This window comes from Furipterus horrens, unplaced genomic scaffold, assembly GCF_987537825.1.
Source record: "Furipterus horrens unplaced genomic scaffold, mFurHor1.1.pri manual_scaffold_5, whole genome shotgun sequence".
NCBI classification, from domain to species: domain Eukaryota; kingdom Metazoa; phylum Chordata; class Mammalia; order Chiroptera; family Furipteridae; genus Furipterus; species Furipterus horrens.
Window position 1 is genome coordinate 92,760,770 of NW_028327175.1, and position 14,168 is coordinate 92,774,937.

The 14,168-nt window shown below is 54.5% G+C and overlaps 1 protein-coding gene across 1 annotated transcript; it reads left to right on the forward strand.

Moving 5' to 3' along the window:
• The first annotated feature begins 839 nt into the window (after nucleotides 1-839).
• ARPC1B (actin related protein 2/3 complex subunit 1B) lies at nucleotides 840-13,358 on the forward strand. The gene is made up of 10 exons (XM_090276664.1): nucleotides 840-921; nucleotides 6,672-6,748; nucleotides 7,506-7,610; nucleotides 8,059-8,281; nucleotides 9,020-9,127; nucleotides 10,232-10,438; nucleotides 10,523-10,598; nucleotides 11,511-11,713; nucleotides 12,656-12,746; nucleotides 13,060-13,358. Exons 2-10 carry the CDS (start codon nucleotides 6,685-6,687, stop codon nucleotides 13,096-13,098), a joined length of 1,116 nt encoding a protein of 371 aa, XP_090132790.1. The 5' UTR covers nucleotides 840-921; nucleotides 6,672-6,684; the 3' UTR covers nucleotides 13,099-13,358.
• Nucleotides 13,359-14,168: the final 810 nt, after the last annotated feature.

The window sequence follows — 14,168 nt, forward strand, 5'->3', positions numbered from 1 at the left end:
AAAGTGTTCTAGGGAGAAAGAACGGCACCTGTCAAAGTCCCTAGATCTGGACCTCCAGAGACCATGATGACCCCACGCCCCACGGCACCCCCCAGCTGCTGGTTGCTGCCTGGCTGCCTTTGGGTGAAATGAGTCAATTCTAGGGAGAGGGGCCTGAATTGAGAGGGTGCAGGGTTTTCACCGGGGTTTCCTTCTGTCAGGCCACCTGGCCACATCTCCAATGATGAGACAGGATAGAAATGGAAAGACCCCTGGGGACCACATGGCCCAAGACCCCAATTCAGGTGGCTGCAAAAGGAGTGAAACAGACTGAGGTGGTACAGAGGTGCAAGAAGTCGGCGCTGAGAGAAAATGTTGGGCCAGCCAGAGTCAGCACAGACGCCAGTGTGCACTCCGCCCTCACCCCCCAGCTTCGCAGTGTGGAGGCTGACACTGGGAGGCGGGGGCGGAGCTGGCTGCCTCGGCGACGCCCTACTGCACTTAGGGCGCCCAGCGGGTATCAGTTGGTGAAGGAAAGGGCGGTCCCGGCGGGCTCCCTAAGTTACTGGGTCACCGTTGGTGTGAACCCAGAGCCCGGCCCGCTCTTGGTGTGGTGGGAGCACACGCGCCCTACCAGGCTCCGGGTTCCCGCCAGCTTGGTGCTCAGGCTGCGCTCCCCTCTCTGAGCCTCAGTTTCTCTATCCATAAAGTGGTGAGAAGCGCTCGCGGACAGTTTCTGGGTTCCCTGGGCCCTTGCGGCCCCCAAACCCAGAGAGGTGGGCGGGGCCTTTGACCTCCAGACCGCAGCCCGGATCCCCACCCCCCCGCCCCCGAGGCGCTGAGACTGCCAGGCCCCGCCCCCCGCCCACGAGGAAGTAGCTGCGGGTCCCAGAGCCGGTTCGGCGCGTCGACTGCCCAGAGTCCGCGGCCAGGAGCTCCGAGGTGAGGGGCCGAGGGGCGTTGGTGCCCCCCAAAAGGGGGGGTCTTTGGGGCCTCCTGGAGATGAGGGGCGCTTGATGGGACGCGGAGATGAGTGGGGCGTGGGGAGGGGGCTATTGGAGGTGAGTTGGGGACCTACCCGGAGATATGGGGGCGCCCAGAGGTGAAGGGGCGCCCGGTGGTGAGAGAGTACGGGGGCGCAGGGGTGCGAGTGTTGGGCCCGGCCAAGGGTGGACAACGCAGGGCTCCAAGCACCCGGCGCCCTCGGGGTAGCCGAGCCCCCAGTCTGTGGGTCCGCTCATGCTCCCCTTACCCGCTTTCTCATCTCGCCGATTTTGCCCCACGGTCGGTGTCCCCCGTTATTTTGATCGCCGAGGGACCCACGCCCAGTCACTTCCCCTCCATCCTCCAGCCTTCCGGGTTGCTCCAGCGGGAAATGAGCTGGCGACCCCGCCCGCCCGGCCCCTCCCTCCTCCCGACGCCCCCAACCCTAGCCTGCCCTCTGCCCCTGGGGCCAGGTCCAAGAGGTCCCTTCTGGCGGAGCCAGACCCCAACAGATCTGATCGGCCCCTCCTTTGCCCGATGCAGAGTGAATAGCCAGGCCACACAGGCGGGGCGGGGCGGGGCCAGGACCTCGAGCAGTGACAGTAATACAATAATGACTAGTGTGAAGCAGCAGGAGAGCTGGCCCTCCCCACAGGTTACTCCAGGCTGTCCCCGGGCTCCTCTCACCTGGAGGTCAGTACTACCCAATGGATAAGGTCACATTACCTATGAGGTCTCAGGGGCCTAAGTAAGAGGGCCAGCTTCTTCCTTCACTGGCTGATGACCTTTAGCAAGCCACCTAACCTCTCTGGGCCTCAACTTGCCTTGTCTGAAAAATGGGGACCTTTCAAGTCATGAGGCATAAGTATGATTATGTGTGTAAGGCTGTTGCCAATGTGCTAGGCACCACAAAGTATACATGTGTGCTGCTATTGTTGCTGCCATTATAAGGCCTGCCCACATTTATCCAAGTCTGTGTCCAGATGAACCTAACCTGAGATTTGGGTCAGAATCTGCTGTGCCTTGTAAGAGCTGTGTGACTTTGAGCAAATCTTGGCTTTTGTCTGAGTCTCAGTTTCCTTCTGTGCAAAATGAAGGTTAAAAAAAAAAGACTTCTTAGGCTTTATTTGTTGTTCGAAAATGTAAGTGGGACCTCATAATTTTATTTTATTTTTTTATTAGGCTTGCTTCAGGTAAAAGAGAATGGAATGTGTAAAAGTTCTGGGAAATCCTGGGCATTTAGAGATGGCAAGTAAAGTTAGTTTCTTACTATGTGTTTATAATAGTTCAGTAGAATCCGTGTTAATATCACATGTTCTCATTCCGTATCTGCAGTCGTCTGGATTTTTCTACACTGTCCCCATTGCTAAGAGGGTTATTAAGAACATGTTTGCTTTAAAAAAAAAAAAGTCAGTGGCTACTCTCGTAGCAACAAAATGAATCTATGTCACCAAAGAGTGTTAATCGTTTTTTAAAGCCTTTTTAAAAGATTTTATTTATTTTTAGAGGGAGGGAGAAAAAAAGGGAGAAAAACATCAATGTGAGAGAGAAACATCAATCAGTTGCCTCATATGTGCCAGACCAGGGACAGAACATGCAACCCAGGTTTGTGCCCTGACCAGGAGCTGAATGGGGCAACCATTTGCTTTGTGGGAAACACCCAACCAACTGATCAGGACAAGAGTGTTATTAACAATCTTTAATTTCCTGTTCACGTCATTCTGGTCTGTTTGTTCCTACCCAGCTGTTGAATTAAGCGTTATCACATTGCTCTTCAGAAAGACTGAACAAATTAGCAACAAATGAGAATTTCTCTACATCCCTGCCAGCATTGAGTTTTATGTGGTTTTGATTTTTTGTTTTGTTTGGGTTACATTAACTGGGGCTTTATGGTGCCATATGATTGTTTTCATTTATGTTTCTTGACTTAACTTTCTTTGCCTGATTTGTAAGACTTCAAGAGCAGAGTTGGAGAGAAGGGATTGGCTGGCCTGTTTGGTGTGGCAAGGGCTGCTCCATACACAACAGGAAGTTGAGTAATTACTTAGCATGCTGCAAAATGGCTTGCGGGCAGCTCTCTCCAGCCAGCCTCCATCCGAGCTGGGTGGGGACTTCCCTAAGTGCCTGTAGAGCTGCGATCCTTGCTCCAGGCTGCTCTTGCCTGGATTGGCCTCAAGTACAGCCAAATGTCTGGATTTAGAGAAGGCTGGCAAGCTTCTCTGAAAGTAAGAAAAAACCTACAGTGGGTGGCTTGTCCAGCTCGAGCCTTTTTTGGTTGGAGATGTGAGGAAAGCATTGTCTGAGGGCATCCAGCCAGTATGCACAGAGCCAGAATTTGAACCCGGCACTTTAAGGAAGGAGCACTGAGGCCTGAGACCCTTCGCAGGGCAGCCTGACTCTTCAACTGGCTTTTTTTGCCTCAGAGAGGAGCTATATTCTCCCCAAGCCCTCAGAAGGCCCTCTAGATTGCAGGTTTCCAAGCTGTTCTGATCATTAATCCTATCAGGAAAAGAAATTTGAGCACATGCTCTCTAGTAAATATTTACAAATTGCATCCATGTGCCACTGAAGTAATATGGCATATTCCTTATAAACCATCCCCTAAGACAGACACGAAAGGACGTGATTCATTCATTCAACCACATTCAAGAACTATTAATTGAGCACCTACTATTTGCCAGGTACTCTAACCGGTGCTGGGGATATGTCAGTGAACAAATACCCTGTGGGGCTTATGTCCACACCCCAGTGTGTGGTCTTTGGCCCCTCCCGGATGGAAACCCGTACACCACCTTGGAGACCCATAACCCCTCCTTGCCCTCATGTCACTCTTTGCCCTCACACCACCAGCCATGGGTGCTCCTGAGTCCATGCACACTGAGCATCTGCTGCATGTGGATGTGGGGGAAGTGCTGCTGGGACCACAGAGAGATCTTGGCTCCAGGCTAGGGGAGAGCAGAGATTCTTTTAGGGTTTGGCTCATGTTCCCCTAGTCCCATTCAGTTTCAGAGGTGATGGGGGCCGGGGGGCACAGAGCACTGGTTGTGGACTCCAAGTCCCAATGCCATCCCCAGGGCCCCCTCCTCTCCTTGTCCTTAACAGTCAAATGAGCCCACAGGGTGCTGGCTCAGAGAGCCATGTGACAAGTGGGTGGTTGTCCCAGAAGCCACGGCCTCAGCCTGCCTTTGTCTCCACCAGGAGCCATTGCTGAGGCAACACACTTGGGCAAAGCAGCCCTGACAGCATTTTCCTCAGAAGGAGGTCGACTGGCAGTGAGCCCATCTCCCCACCTTTGTAGGGTAGAGGTTTTCCTGGGAATGATTAAGTCCCAAGTTTCCGAGGCACGTGGCCCAGTGTGAAGGCTGCTTCCCTGGGTCTGACCTCAGGGACAATCCAATGATTCCTGAGCTAGGAGGCTACAGCCCTGAGGCCACAGTGGCTAGAGAAGCCCCTCCCCTCCCTGGGCTCTCACTTCCTCGTTTGTAAGTGGGGGTTGGGAGTCATTGCCCTGCTGGTTTCAGTTGCTTTGCAGAAGTTATGAAAAAAATTAAGAAAAAAGGGAAATGCATCTTCCCCTCTCCCACTGCTTTCATCTGTACCCTAAGGTGCTGGTTCAGTGAACTAGGAAATATTTCTGACTGAATTCATGCTAAAGGGCGACTGCTGATGGGTGTAGTCTGAACCTCCCTCCTCTGCCTGTCCCATTATGCATGTGGCCGTCTTTGCCAGCCCCTCACTTTCCCAAACTTGGGTCCCAAGAAAAAGTGGTGAGGGCTCCTCAAGTCCTCTCAGCTACATGGCTTGCTAGTATGGAGGCCACTGCCCTCGGCTGACCCAGACTTCCATCTTCACAGCCTGGGACTCTGGAACATCATGCTACACAGGCTTTTACATAACTGGACTCTCTTGCCAAGACCTTGCAAGGGGCAGAAATGCCTGGCCACCGGTGAATCTGTGACAATTGGAGCTGGGAAGTTGGGTTCTGCTGACCAGCTTGAGCCTGAATCGGGTCCAGGCCCCTCATCCTCACCCTGGCTGCAGCACAAGGCTTCTTCCTTCTGGGCCTCCTGGGACCGAAGGGGTCAGGGGTGGTTGGCCTCCACTGGAGTCCAGGGGTTTGAAAGTGAGTTCTGGCCTTAGCCCTGCCCCTGCCCTGTCGGCGACCTTGGGAAATGGGGCTAGGCAGATTAGCACAATTTAGCAGTCAGACAGGCCTGGTGCCCCCACTCCGGAGTCATCATCTGTAGTGTAGACAGTGATGACCCCCTGCAACAGCAAAACTGGATGCCAACACTGGTCCAGTCCAGATGCACTGGAAGCTTGGGGGAATTCCCCATCAGGCCTGCTGACCTGGGCTGACAGCTCGGTCGCCACTTCCGGGGCTTTGCTCTACACAAAGAGGCCTTATAAGGAGAGAGGCTGGGGAGGCAGCCATTGTGGGATCAGTGTGCTTTTGTGTGTGCAAGGCTGAATATATATGAGTATTTGTGGCCTGAGCCTGGGCTGCTGAGGAAGTGATGTTCACATTGGTCTTGATGGATGAGTAGGACTTTGCTCAATAGAACAGGGATGGGCATTGAGTGGCTGGAGAGAATGGCTCACAGGTGTGAAATGTAGACAGAACAGGCCTTGAAGGCACATGAGGTGCTTCCCGGGAAGCAGCTTTCCCTGCAGAGGGAACTGCATATGTGAAGGTTAGTTCTGCATGCTGCAGGCACAGAGATGGCTGAGGGCAGCAAGCTTGGCATGAGGAACCGGCAGGGGGGCCTCACCTGCCCTAACAGCCAGGAGTGAGGGGGTGGCCTGAGAGGGCAGTTGCTGGGAGGAGCCAGCCAGTCCAGGGCAGAAATGTGCAGAGCTGGGTGAGGAGGGGTGAGAGCAAAGGGAGGCTGTGAATGACCCATCTAGGTGTGGGCACCACCCTTCCACAGGCCCAGCCAGCTCCCCTGCAGCTCAGGCGGGAGGAGGCTGTAGATGTGCAGGGACTGAGCTGGGCGGAGAGTGGGGGGCAGGGGGTGCTCTGGCCCCTCTCTTGGTGGGAGGTCCAGTGACTGCTGCTGCCAGGCCTGAACCTTCAGTTGTGGGCCCAGTCCCTCTCCTCCAGGCACCTAGCTGCCCTCTGGACTCTCCTTCACCTCACATCCAGGCCACTCCGGGGCTCCAAAGACCTCACCACCCACTTCATCCTCCTAGCCTCTGGAGCAGCAAATGGGTTTTCTTGATGAGAATGGGATCTTGTCTGTCTGTCCTCCTGTGTACCCCCACAGATGCCTACAGACCCACCGCCTCCCCTCCTCTATTGTCCTCTCCCCATCCGGAGGAGGGTGGGGAAGACCAGGGTTCTGGATGTGGAAGGCACCTGTCTCAGATTTTGAGATTGTTTCATTTCATCTTCAACCCATTCTTCTGGGAGTGAGCTCTATCTATGAGAAAACTGAGGCACAGGGAGATGATGGGTGAGAGCCTGTCTGGCACAGGGTCCCAGAACACCCTTCTTGCGGTAGCCACTTCACCCACACACCCATATCCCGCACTCCCCATGCCATCCTTTGTTCCCTGGAGCCTCAGAGACATCCCATGAGAGTGAAGCAAGGCACCAGGCCAGAGTTGGGAGGCAGGGTGGCCCAGCTGTCCTCCCGTGAGGTCAGTTGCGGCCTGGTCTGGGGCAGGGACAGGGCTGACTTGGGTTCTCCCCCTCTTGGGCACAGGAGCTGAGAAGCCATGGCCTACCACAGCTTCCTGGTGGAGCCTATCAGCTGCCACGCCTGGAACAAGGACTGCACACGTGAGTGCCCTCTGTCCCCTGGAGCACACGTGGGTATTGAAGCAGCCAGACACCCTGGGTTGTGGGCTCTGTGAGGGCCAGCTGTCCCTCTCCTTCATCCCCAGTCCTGAGTGTTTAGGAGGGAAGGGATGAGCAGCTCCAGGACAAGCAGGGGCAGCCAGGTGAGTGGGCGTTGAGGGGTGGAGGTGAGAGCAGGACCTGGCGCAGGCAGGGCTGTAGGTGCAGGGGCTCCCAGGCTGGGGGAGGGGCTGAGGTGAGAACCGCAGACATAACCTGTAATGGCAGGTAGTGAAATGAGCTATGAAGAACAACACATGGGGTAAGGGAAAGCAGTGGGAGCGGAGGTGCTGGTTTAGAAAAGGTGGCCAGGGAAGGCCTTTTGAAGGAGGTGACATTTGTACAAAGAACCTAAAGGAGGGCAGGGAGGAGCAGGTGCAGAGGCCCTGAGGTGGGACAGCAAGGAGACTGTGGCTGGAGTTGAGAGCAGAGGGCAGTCATGGAGGACCAGGAGAAGTTCCCAGAGGTCATGAGACCAGGGTGGTACAGGTGAAAGGTGGCCTGTCCCTGGGGAAATGTCACGAGGGCAGCTTCAGGGCCTGAGGGGCTTCAGGAGACCCTTAGAGGCAGAAGAGTCCCAGTCTCAAAGGATACAGTGTTGCCCAGGTGGTCTCCGAAGGGCGTTCCTGATGAGCGCAGGAGGGAACCTGGGCATGCACACACCCTCCAACTCCCCACACCCTGCTCATCTTTCCTGCAGAGATTGCCATCTGCCCCAACAACCATGAGGTGCACATCTATGAAAAAAGCGGAGCCAAATGGGTCAAGGTGCATGAGCTCAAGGAGCACAACGGGCAGGTGACAGGTGGGTCAGGCTGGCTGGGACCACCCTCCTGGAAGGAGGCAGGGTGTTGGCGTGGCCAACCAGGGCCTTCCATCCACTCACCGTTTTGGTAAGGATAGTTTGGGTTGTAACACAACCCTGATTCAAAGTGGCTTAAGACATAAAAGGACTATGTTGACCCGTGTTACTGTAAAACTAAAAGTCTGTGGGCTTCAGGAAAGGTTCAGTCCAACCGCTCAGCATCACCACAGATGCATTTCCTTTCTGACTTTTGGCTTGACCTTCCAGCATGATTGGTGATAGTTGTGGGAGCTGTAATAGCCCCAATAAGCTCTAGTAGCATCCCCCAGAGCAGCTTTCACTCAGATTGTGACCTCTGGACCCCTCCTACATGGACACTGTAGAAGTTGGCTACCTCTTCACTTCAACTTGGTTCACTTCAACCTAGTGCCCCCTCCCCACCCCACAGGCATTGACTGGGCTCCTGAGAGTAACCGCATTGTGACCTGCGGCACAGACCGCAATGCTTACGTGTGGACCCTGAAGGGCCGCACATGGAAGCCCACGCTCGTCATCCTGCGGATCAACCGGGCTGCTCGCTGTGTGCGCTGGGCCCCCAACGAGAACAAGTTTGCTGTGGGCAGCGGCTCCCGAGTCATCTCCATCTGCTATTTTGAGCAGGAAAATGACTGGTGGGTGCTGGGCAGGGCCTCAGTGGGCTGTGAGGTACCCTGGGCTGCAAGCCAACAGGTGGTGGGACTAGAGTGTCCCAAAAAGCACCAGATGGGGTGTTGGGCCCCAGGTTCACATGACCCTGGGGAAGTATGTCCTCTCTGGACCGTAGGTGAGGCAAGTGGCTCTGCACACCACTGGGGGCTCCCACAGCCCTATCTCAGTAAAGGGCACAGACCACTCCAAGCCACCTCTGTGGTGATCAGATTAAACCCTGCATATGTATTGGCCTTGACTTCCCCACAGCCCCCTGGACTGGGCATCTGTTGTTGTTCATACTTCACAGATGAGTAAAGTAAGGCCCTGAGGCAAAGTCACTTGCCCAAGGTACTCAGACACAAGCTTCCAGCCACATCACAATCTTCTCCCCTGGGTCTCTGAGGGCACAGGCCAGGCAGGAGCTCAGGCTGGAGTCTGGGAGACCCAAGTTCAAATCCCACTCTAGCCAGTTAGCAGCTTTGCTGAGCCTGTCCAGGTTGTGAGGTTTAAAAGAGACCAGGGATAGGGTTCCTATACATTACTGGCCTGAACTTGTCCCTGACAAGCCCATGGGCTAACAGTGCCCAGGCCTCTTCCTCTTGGGACCTCAGTGGTCTGCAGGACCCAGTGGGAGCCTAGAGTTCCTGGGGCACATAGGCTGGTGGGTGGCCCACCTATCTGTCCCTCTCTCCCCCTACCTGTCTGACTGCTGTACCCAGGTGGGTGTGCAAGCACATCAAGAAGCCCATTCGCTCCACTGTCCTCAGCCTGGACTGGCACCCCAACAACGTGCTCCTGGCCGCAGGCTCCTGCGACTTCAAGTGCCGGTGAGAGGGTGGGGCCCTGACATCAATGCAGGAACAGGGATTGGAAGGTAAAAGGGGAGTCCCCTCCTGGCTGCCCCCACACCCTGCCTTCCAGGCCAGCTGCAGACCAAGTTGCTGCCAGCAGGGTGACCTGGGGCCTCAGTCGATCATCTGTGAGGTTTTGATCTTTCAGGGATCATCAGTGGGTCCTGTCTCCAGTCCTTGGAGAGTTTTAGCCTCTTTCTACCTCTTAATGTCAGCAAGGTTTATTTCCTGGGCCTTCCTCTCCTGCTTCATTAGAACCTCCCACCTTTTCAGTTTCTCTGCTTCTGTCTGAAGGAAAATGAGTTGGGTGTACTCTTTCATACTGAGGTATAAATGACCGATAAGCTGGGGCAAACCCTGCCTCATTACCTTTTGGCCTACAATGTAGTCTCCAGTAGCCATTGGCTGTTTTTTTATTTCTGGGTTCAGCAGCCCCAAATCTCGCAAGGCCTCTAACTCCCAGCTCCAGGCAGATGGCCTGGGTCTCTAAATCTAGGAAATGAGGCTATTGTAGGCTCCAGAGGTCCCTTTGGAGGCCCTGGGCACAGGGAGGATGATTAGGCTCTACTGGTGGATAGGGAGCTCGTTTGTTAGCTCCCTGATCTGTCAGTTGACCCCATGCTGCCCCTGGAATGTAGAGAAGGATTCATGTGTGAGAGAGCAGCAGTGTGCCGGGTCGAGCTGGTGGAACAAGGGACAGGATTGGTTCAAGGTGCAGAGTAAAAGGGAGGAAGTGTACCTAGGGGCTGGCTGTGGAGTAGTGGCCAGCATGATGGAGACCAGGACACCCCTTGGTGACATGTCACCAATGGATGGTCAGTCCTCAGGTAAGGACCTCGGGGGCCCCAGAAGTTCACAGGACTGAGCTGGGTGACCTCCTGGCCCCACTCCACTGCACAATGAGGGCACTAAGGCCCAGACTCGACCATGTGTGGAGATGCAGGTCATGAAAAGCTTGCTCTGGTCCCAGGAGCACCTAGCCATTTGCTCTGACCTTACCAGGCTTATTTGAGAAACAGTGTTTCTTGTTGGGGCCCCTTTCAGACTCCCCCAGTCAACCTTTTTTGCCTCTGTGGACAGGATCTTCTCAGCCTACATAAAGGAGGTGGAGGAGCGACCAGCACCCACACCATGGGGCTCCAAGATGCCCTTCGGGGAGCTGATGTTCGAGTCCAGCAGTAGCTGCGGCTGGGTGCACGGTGTCTGCTTTTCAGCCAGTGGCAGCCGTGTGGCCTGGGTCAGCCACGACAGCACTGTGTGCCTGGCCGATGCTGACAAGAAGATGGCGTGAGTACAGGCCACCCAAGGGGAGGACAACCAAGACATACAGCAGGAAGGGGCCAGTGTGGCTGATATCTCTCTCTCACTCAGAGTCGCAACTCTGGCCTCTGAAACGCTGCCACTGCTGGCCGTGACCTTCATCACAGAAAACAGTCTGGTGGCCGCGGTAAGGAAGGAGGGAAGCAGTGGCCCTTTAGAGCAGGTCTCCCTGTGAACCCAGAGATGCCCAGGCAGTTATATCAACCTGTTCTCTCCTTCCCTTCCTCCCTTCGCTCTCTTTCCCCCTCCCGCCCTTCCTACCCCACTTCCTTTCATCCATCCATCTACTCTTCCTTTCATCCATATATCTGTATTGATCAAAATAGGCTGCATTATGCTGCGGTAACAAAAATCCCCAAATGCAGGGGCTTACTTGCTTGCTTTATATGTCCCGTGTGGATGTTGTGAGGGGAGTTCTCCTCAGTGCAGATAGAGGCTTTGTCACTAACATGCTCCCCCCTACTGCCATGGAGGGAGAAGAGGGAAGTGGAGAACACACCCTGGATCGATACTAACATCTCTGCTTATTTTATTGGCCAGTAGACATGACAGGGCCACACCTAACTCAAGAGTGGGTATGTCGGGGGAGTGCAATTCTACCATGTGTCCAGAGGGCAGTACTGTTCTTGCTCCTTCGGCCCACCTGTCCCTTTTCACCTCTCAGCAAACATAACGCGGGTCCCAGAGGGAGATGAGAGTTGTTTGACATAGAGAAGCTACAGCTGTGGGGGTCTCTTCCAGAGCAGGTGTAACCTGCTGGTTAGGACAGAAGGCGCATGAGCTCCCAGAGGAGTCCCAAACAAGGCTTCTTATGTAGTTGCTGGCCTTGCTGAGGTAGGAGCTGCTCCTCCTGTATGCTCACCCCAACATCTGACCCCTCTACCTGGGGTTGGCCTGGCTGTGTCTGCGTGCGGGTATCAGCTTCCGCATAGCTCCTCCACCCAAATCCCGCATCCAGCCTCATCTTCCCGGTGCGGAAAATGGGGGCGCTGCCCCTGCCCTCGGCCTATGCTCATATAGCACCCACCCCCCACCGCAGGGCCACGACTGCTTCCCAGTGCTTTTTACCTACGACGGCCCCTCGGGGACGCTGAGCTTCGGTGGGCGGCTGGACGTGCCCAAGCAAAGCTCGCAGCGCGGCTTGACAGCCCGCGAGCGCTTCCAGAACCTGGACAAGAAGGCAAGCTCCGAGGTTGGAGTCGCAGGCGGGGCGCTAGACTCGCTGCACAAGAACAGCGTCAGGTGAGGGTGGGCCTGGGGCGAGGCCTAGAAAGGCTTGGGGCGGGGCCTGGGTTCACTGCACAAAATAGAGGCAGGTGAGGGCGGGGCCCAAGAAGCAGGAAGGGGCCTGGAGGGGGTGGGCCTAGGAGTTGCCGATCTGGACTCATCCCAGCACCAGGAAGGTGTGAGCCCTGATTTAGGGACCCACATCGACCTCTTAAGGTTGCATAAAAATACCATCAGGTGAGGGTGGAGGAGTCGGCCTCTCTGCCTTTGTATGGGGACCATCATAGGGGTGGGGCCTGTAGTTCTCTGGCGGTGGCCAGGCAGTGACCAGCCGGCTTATGGGCCGGGCCATAACTGAAGTGGGTCTAGTGCTCGAAACTAGTCAACTGGTGGCAGAACTAAGGGTCAGGCTACATACAGCCTCCTTAAGGAACTAGGGTAGGACAAGGGGGAAGACCTTCCAAAACTTCCAAATCCTACCAGCCACAGGTGTCTGCCCGTGGCAAAGAGAGAATTGTGGCGAGACTTTCTAACCTAGCCAGTTAAACCCTCCTCTGGCTGCCAAGCCAGTGTTGCCTTCAGAATAAACACCTTTGCCTGGCTTTCAAAGCTCTTCAGAACTAGCTCCTTGCCCTCCCAGCCTCATATTTTACTTTTCCCCATTCTGCCACCCTACCATCACTACACGAATTCCCCAGATATGTGCCCCTCATGCCCTGCCCAGGCCTTTGTGTGTCCTGTTCCAGTTGCCAGTTTGCACCTTTCACACTACTGCTGTTCCTAAAGCAGACTTGTGAGCCCCAGTCTGTCATCCTGCAGCCTGCCTCCCAGGCTCTCCCTGAGCCACACCCCAGCACTTCTCCCTGGTCAGCACCCCTAGCAGCTCCTAGAGGGCAGGGTGGACTTGAGTCCAGCACAGGCCCAGGCTGGGATCCATAAAGCTCTCATCCTCTGCAGCCAGATCTCGGTGCTCAGTGGGGGCAAGGCCAAGTGTTCACAGTTCTGCACTACTGGCATGGATGGCGGCATGAGCATCTGGGATGTGAAGGTGAGGCTTCCCCCGACCCACCCCCCCTTCTCCCTGGCAACCACCCTGGATGTCCAGTCCTCCATTCCTGCAGGAGAAAGGCACTTCGGTGGAATGTGGGGGATGAGAGGCAACCCCTTAACATCTGGGCCCTGTCAACTCTGGGGCATGTCCTTTTTAGGGCTTGGGTTCAAAGCCAGGCCTGCTGGACTCCAAAGACCAAGTTTTCTGTCCTCTGCCAGGCTGGGGCTGGGGCATGCATGGGCCAGGTCCCTGCAGGTAGGATAGCTGCAGGACAGCTGAGAACCAACCTGTTCTGCTCATCTTCTTCCAGAGCTTGGAATCAGCCTTGAAGGACCTCAAGATCAAATGACCTGTGAAAATGTTGGCCTCATCCTAGCTGCTAGGATCAGGGAAGCTAAAGCTCGCTTTGCTGGATGTTTCTAGGGTACCAGTGTGGGTCCCCACAGGGAAAAGGAGGGGATGGGTAGAAAGCTTTTCTAACCTATTTGAAGGAACACATACGTGCCTTTTTCTTAAATATTTTTCATTTATTGTAAAAAATGTCCCCAAAGCACTCTGCTGGTCATGAATTGCTTCAAAATGTGGAGGTAATAAAAATACTATTATAGACATGCTTGTCTGTTTGGAAGGAGTTAGCTTGTTGTATGGACACAGGTAGCTTATTTTTGCTGCCAGTAAAATTGGTCCTTAAACCAGAGCCTTCCCCCAAATGGTTCTTTTGCCACTGCAGTCCAGCCTGGAAGCTACCAGGCCCAGGTGTCTGTCTTGTCATTCATTCAGTAGTCAGATTCTTTAGACTAGTGATTGTAAATTCCAGGCTGGTTCTGAGCTTTTATGTAAATTTTATTTTTACTCTATTTGATGTTTGCAGTGGGTTTCTGGTAAATGCTCATTATTTTTAAAGACATCTTTCCCTCTATCATTTTATTCAGCAGGTCATTTTTGTTTAATCACATACTTTTTAGCTACCTACTTATATAATCATGATTTTTTTAATCATGATTTTTTTTCTTTTAACCTAGTAATGAGTTTTCTGTAGGCTACGGTAAGCTGCAAATGCTGGCAGCTGTGGTATCCCTCCTGAGGTGCCCAAGGCATTTGACCTCCAGCATGGTCAAGTCCAGGGGTGTGGAAGAGATCAATGGGAGTCAGGGGCTTAATTCCATCTCTGCTACTAAATCCTTCTGTCTGACCTCAGGCCAAATCCCTTGCTTGGCACCGAGTCACTGATCTCTGAGGACCATGTGCAAAGCAAAGAATGCTGATGTTCACAAGGCAGGACTGCCACTGTGGCCGAGCATGCAGGCAACCCATGTGATTGTGCTAAGCCCCAGTGTCCCTGCTGCCTTCCCCATCAGGCTGGGTAGTGAGGACTGAATGGTGTATTGCCCAGCAGTCATGCTGGGTATCAGCTATTGG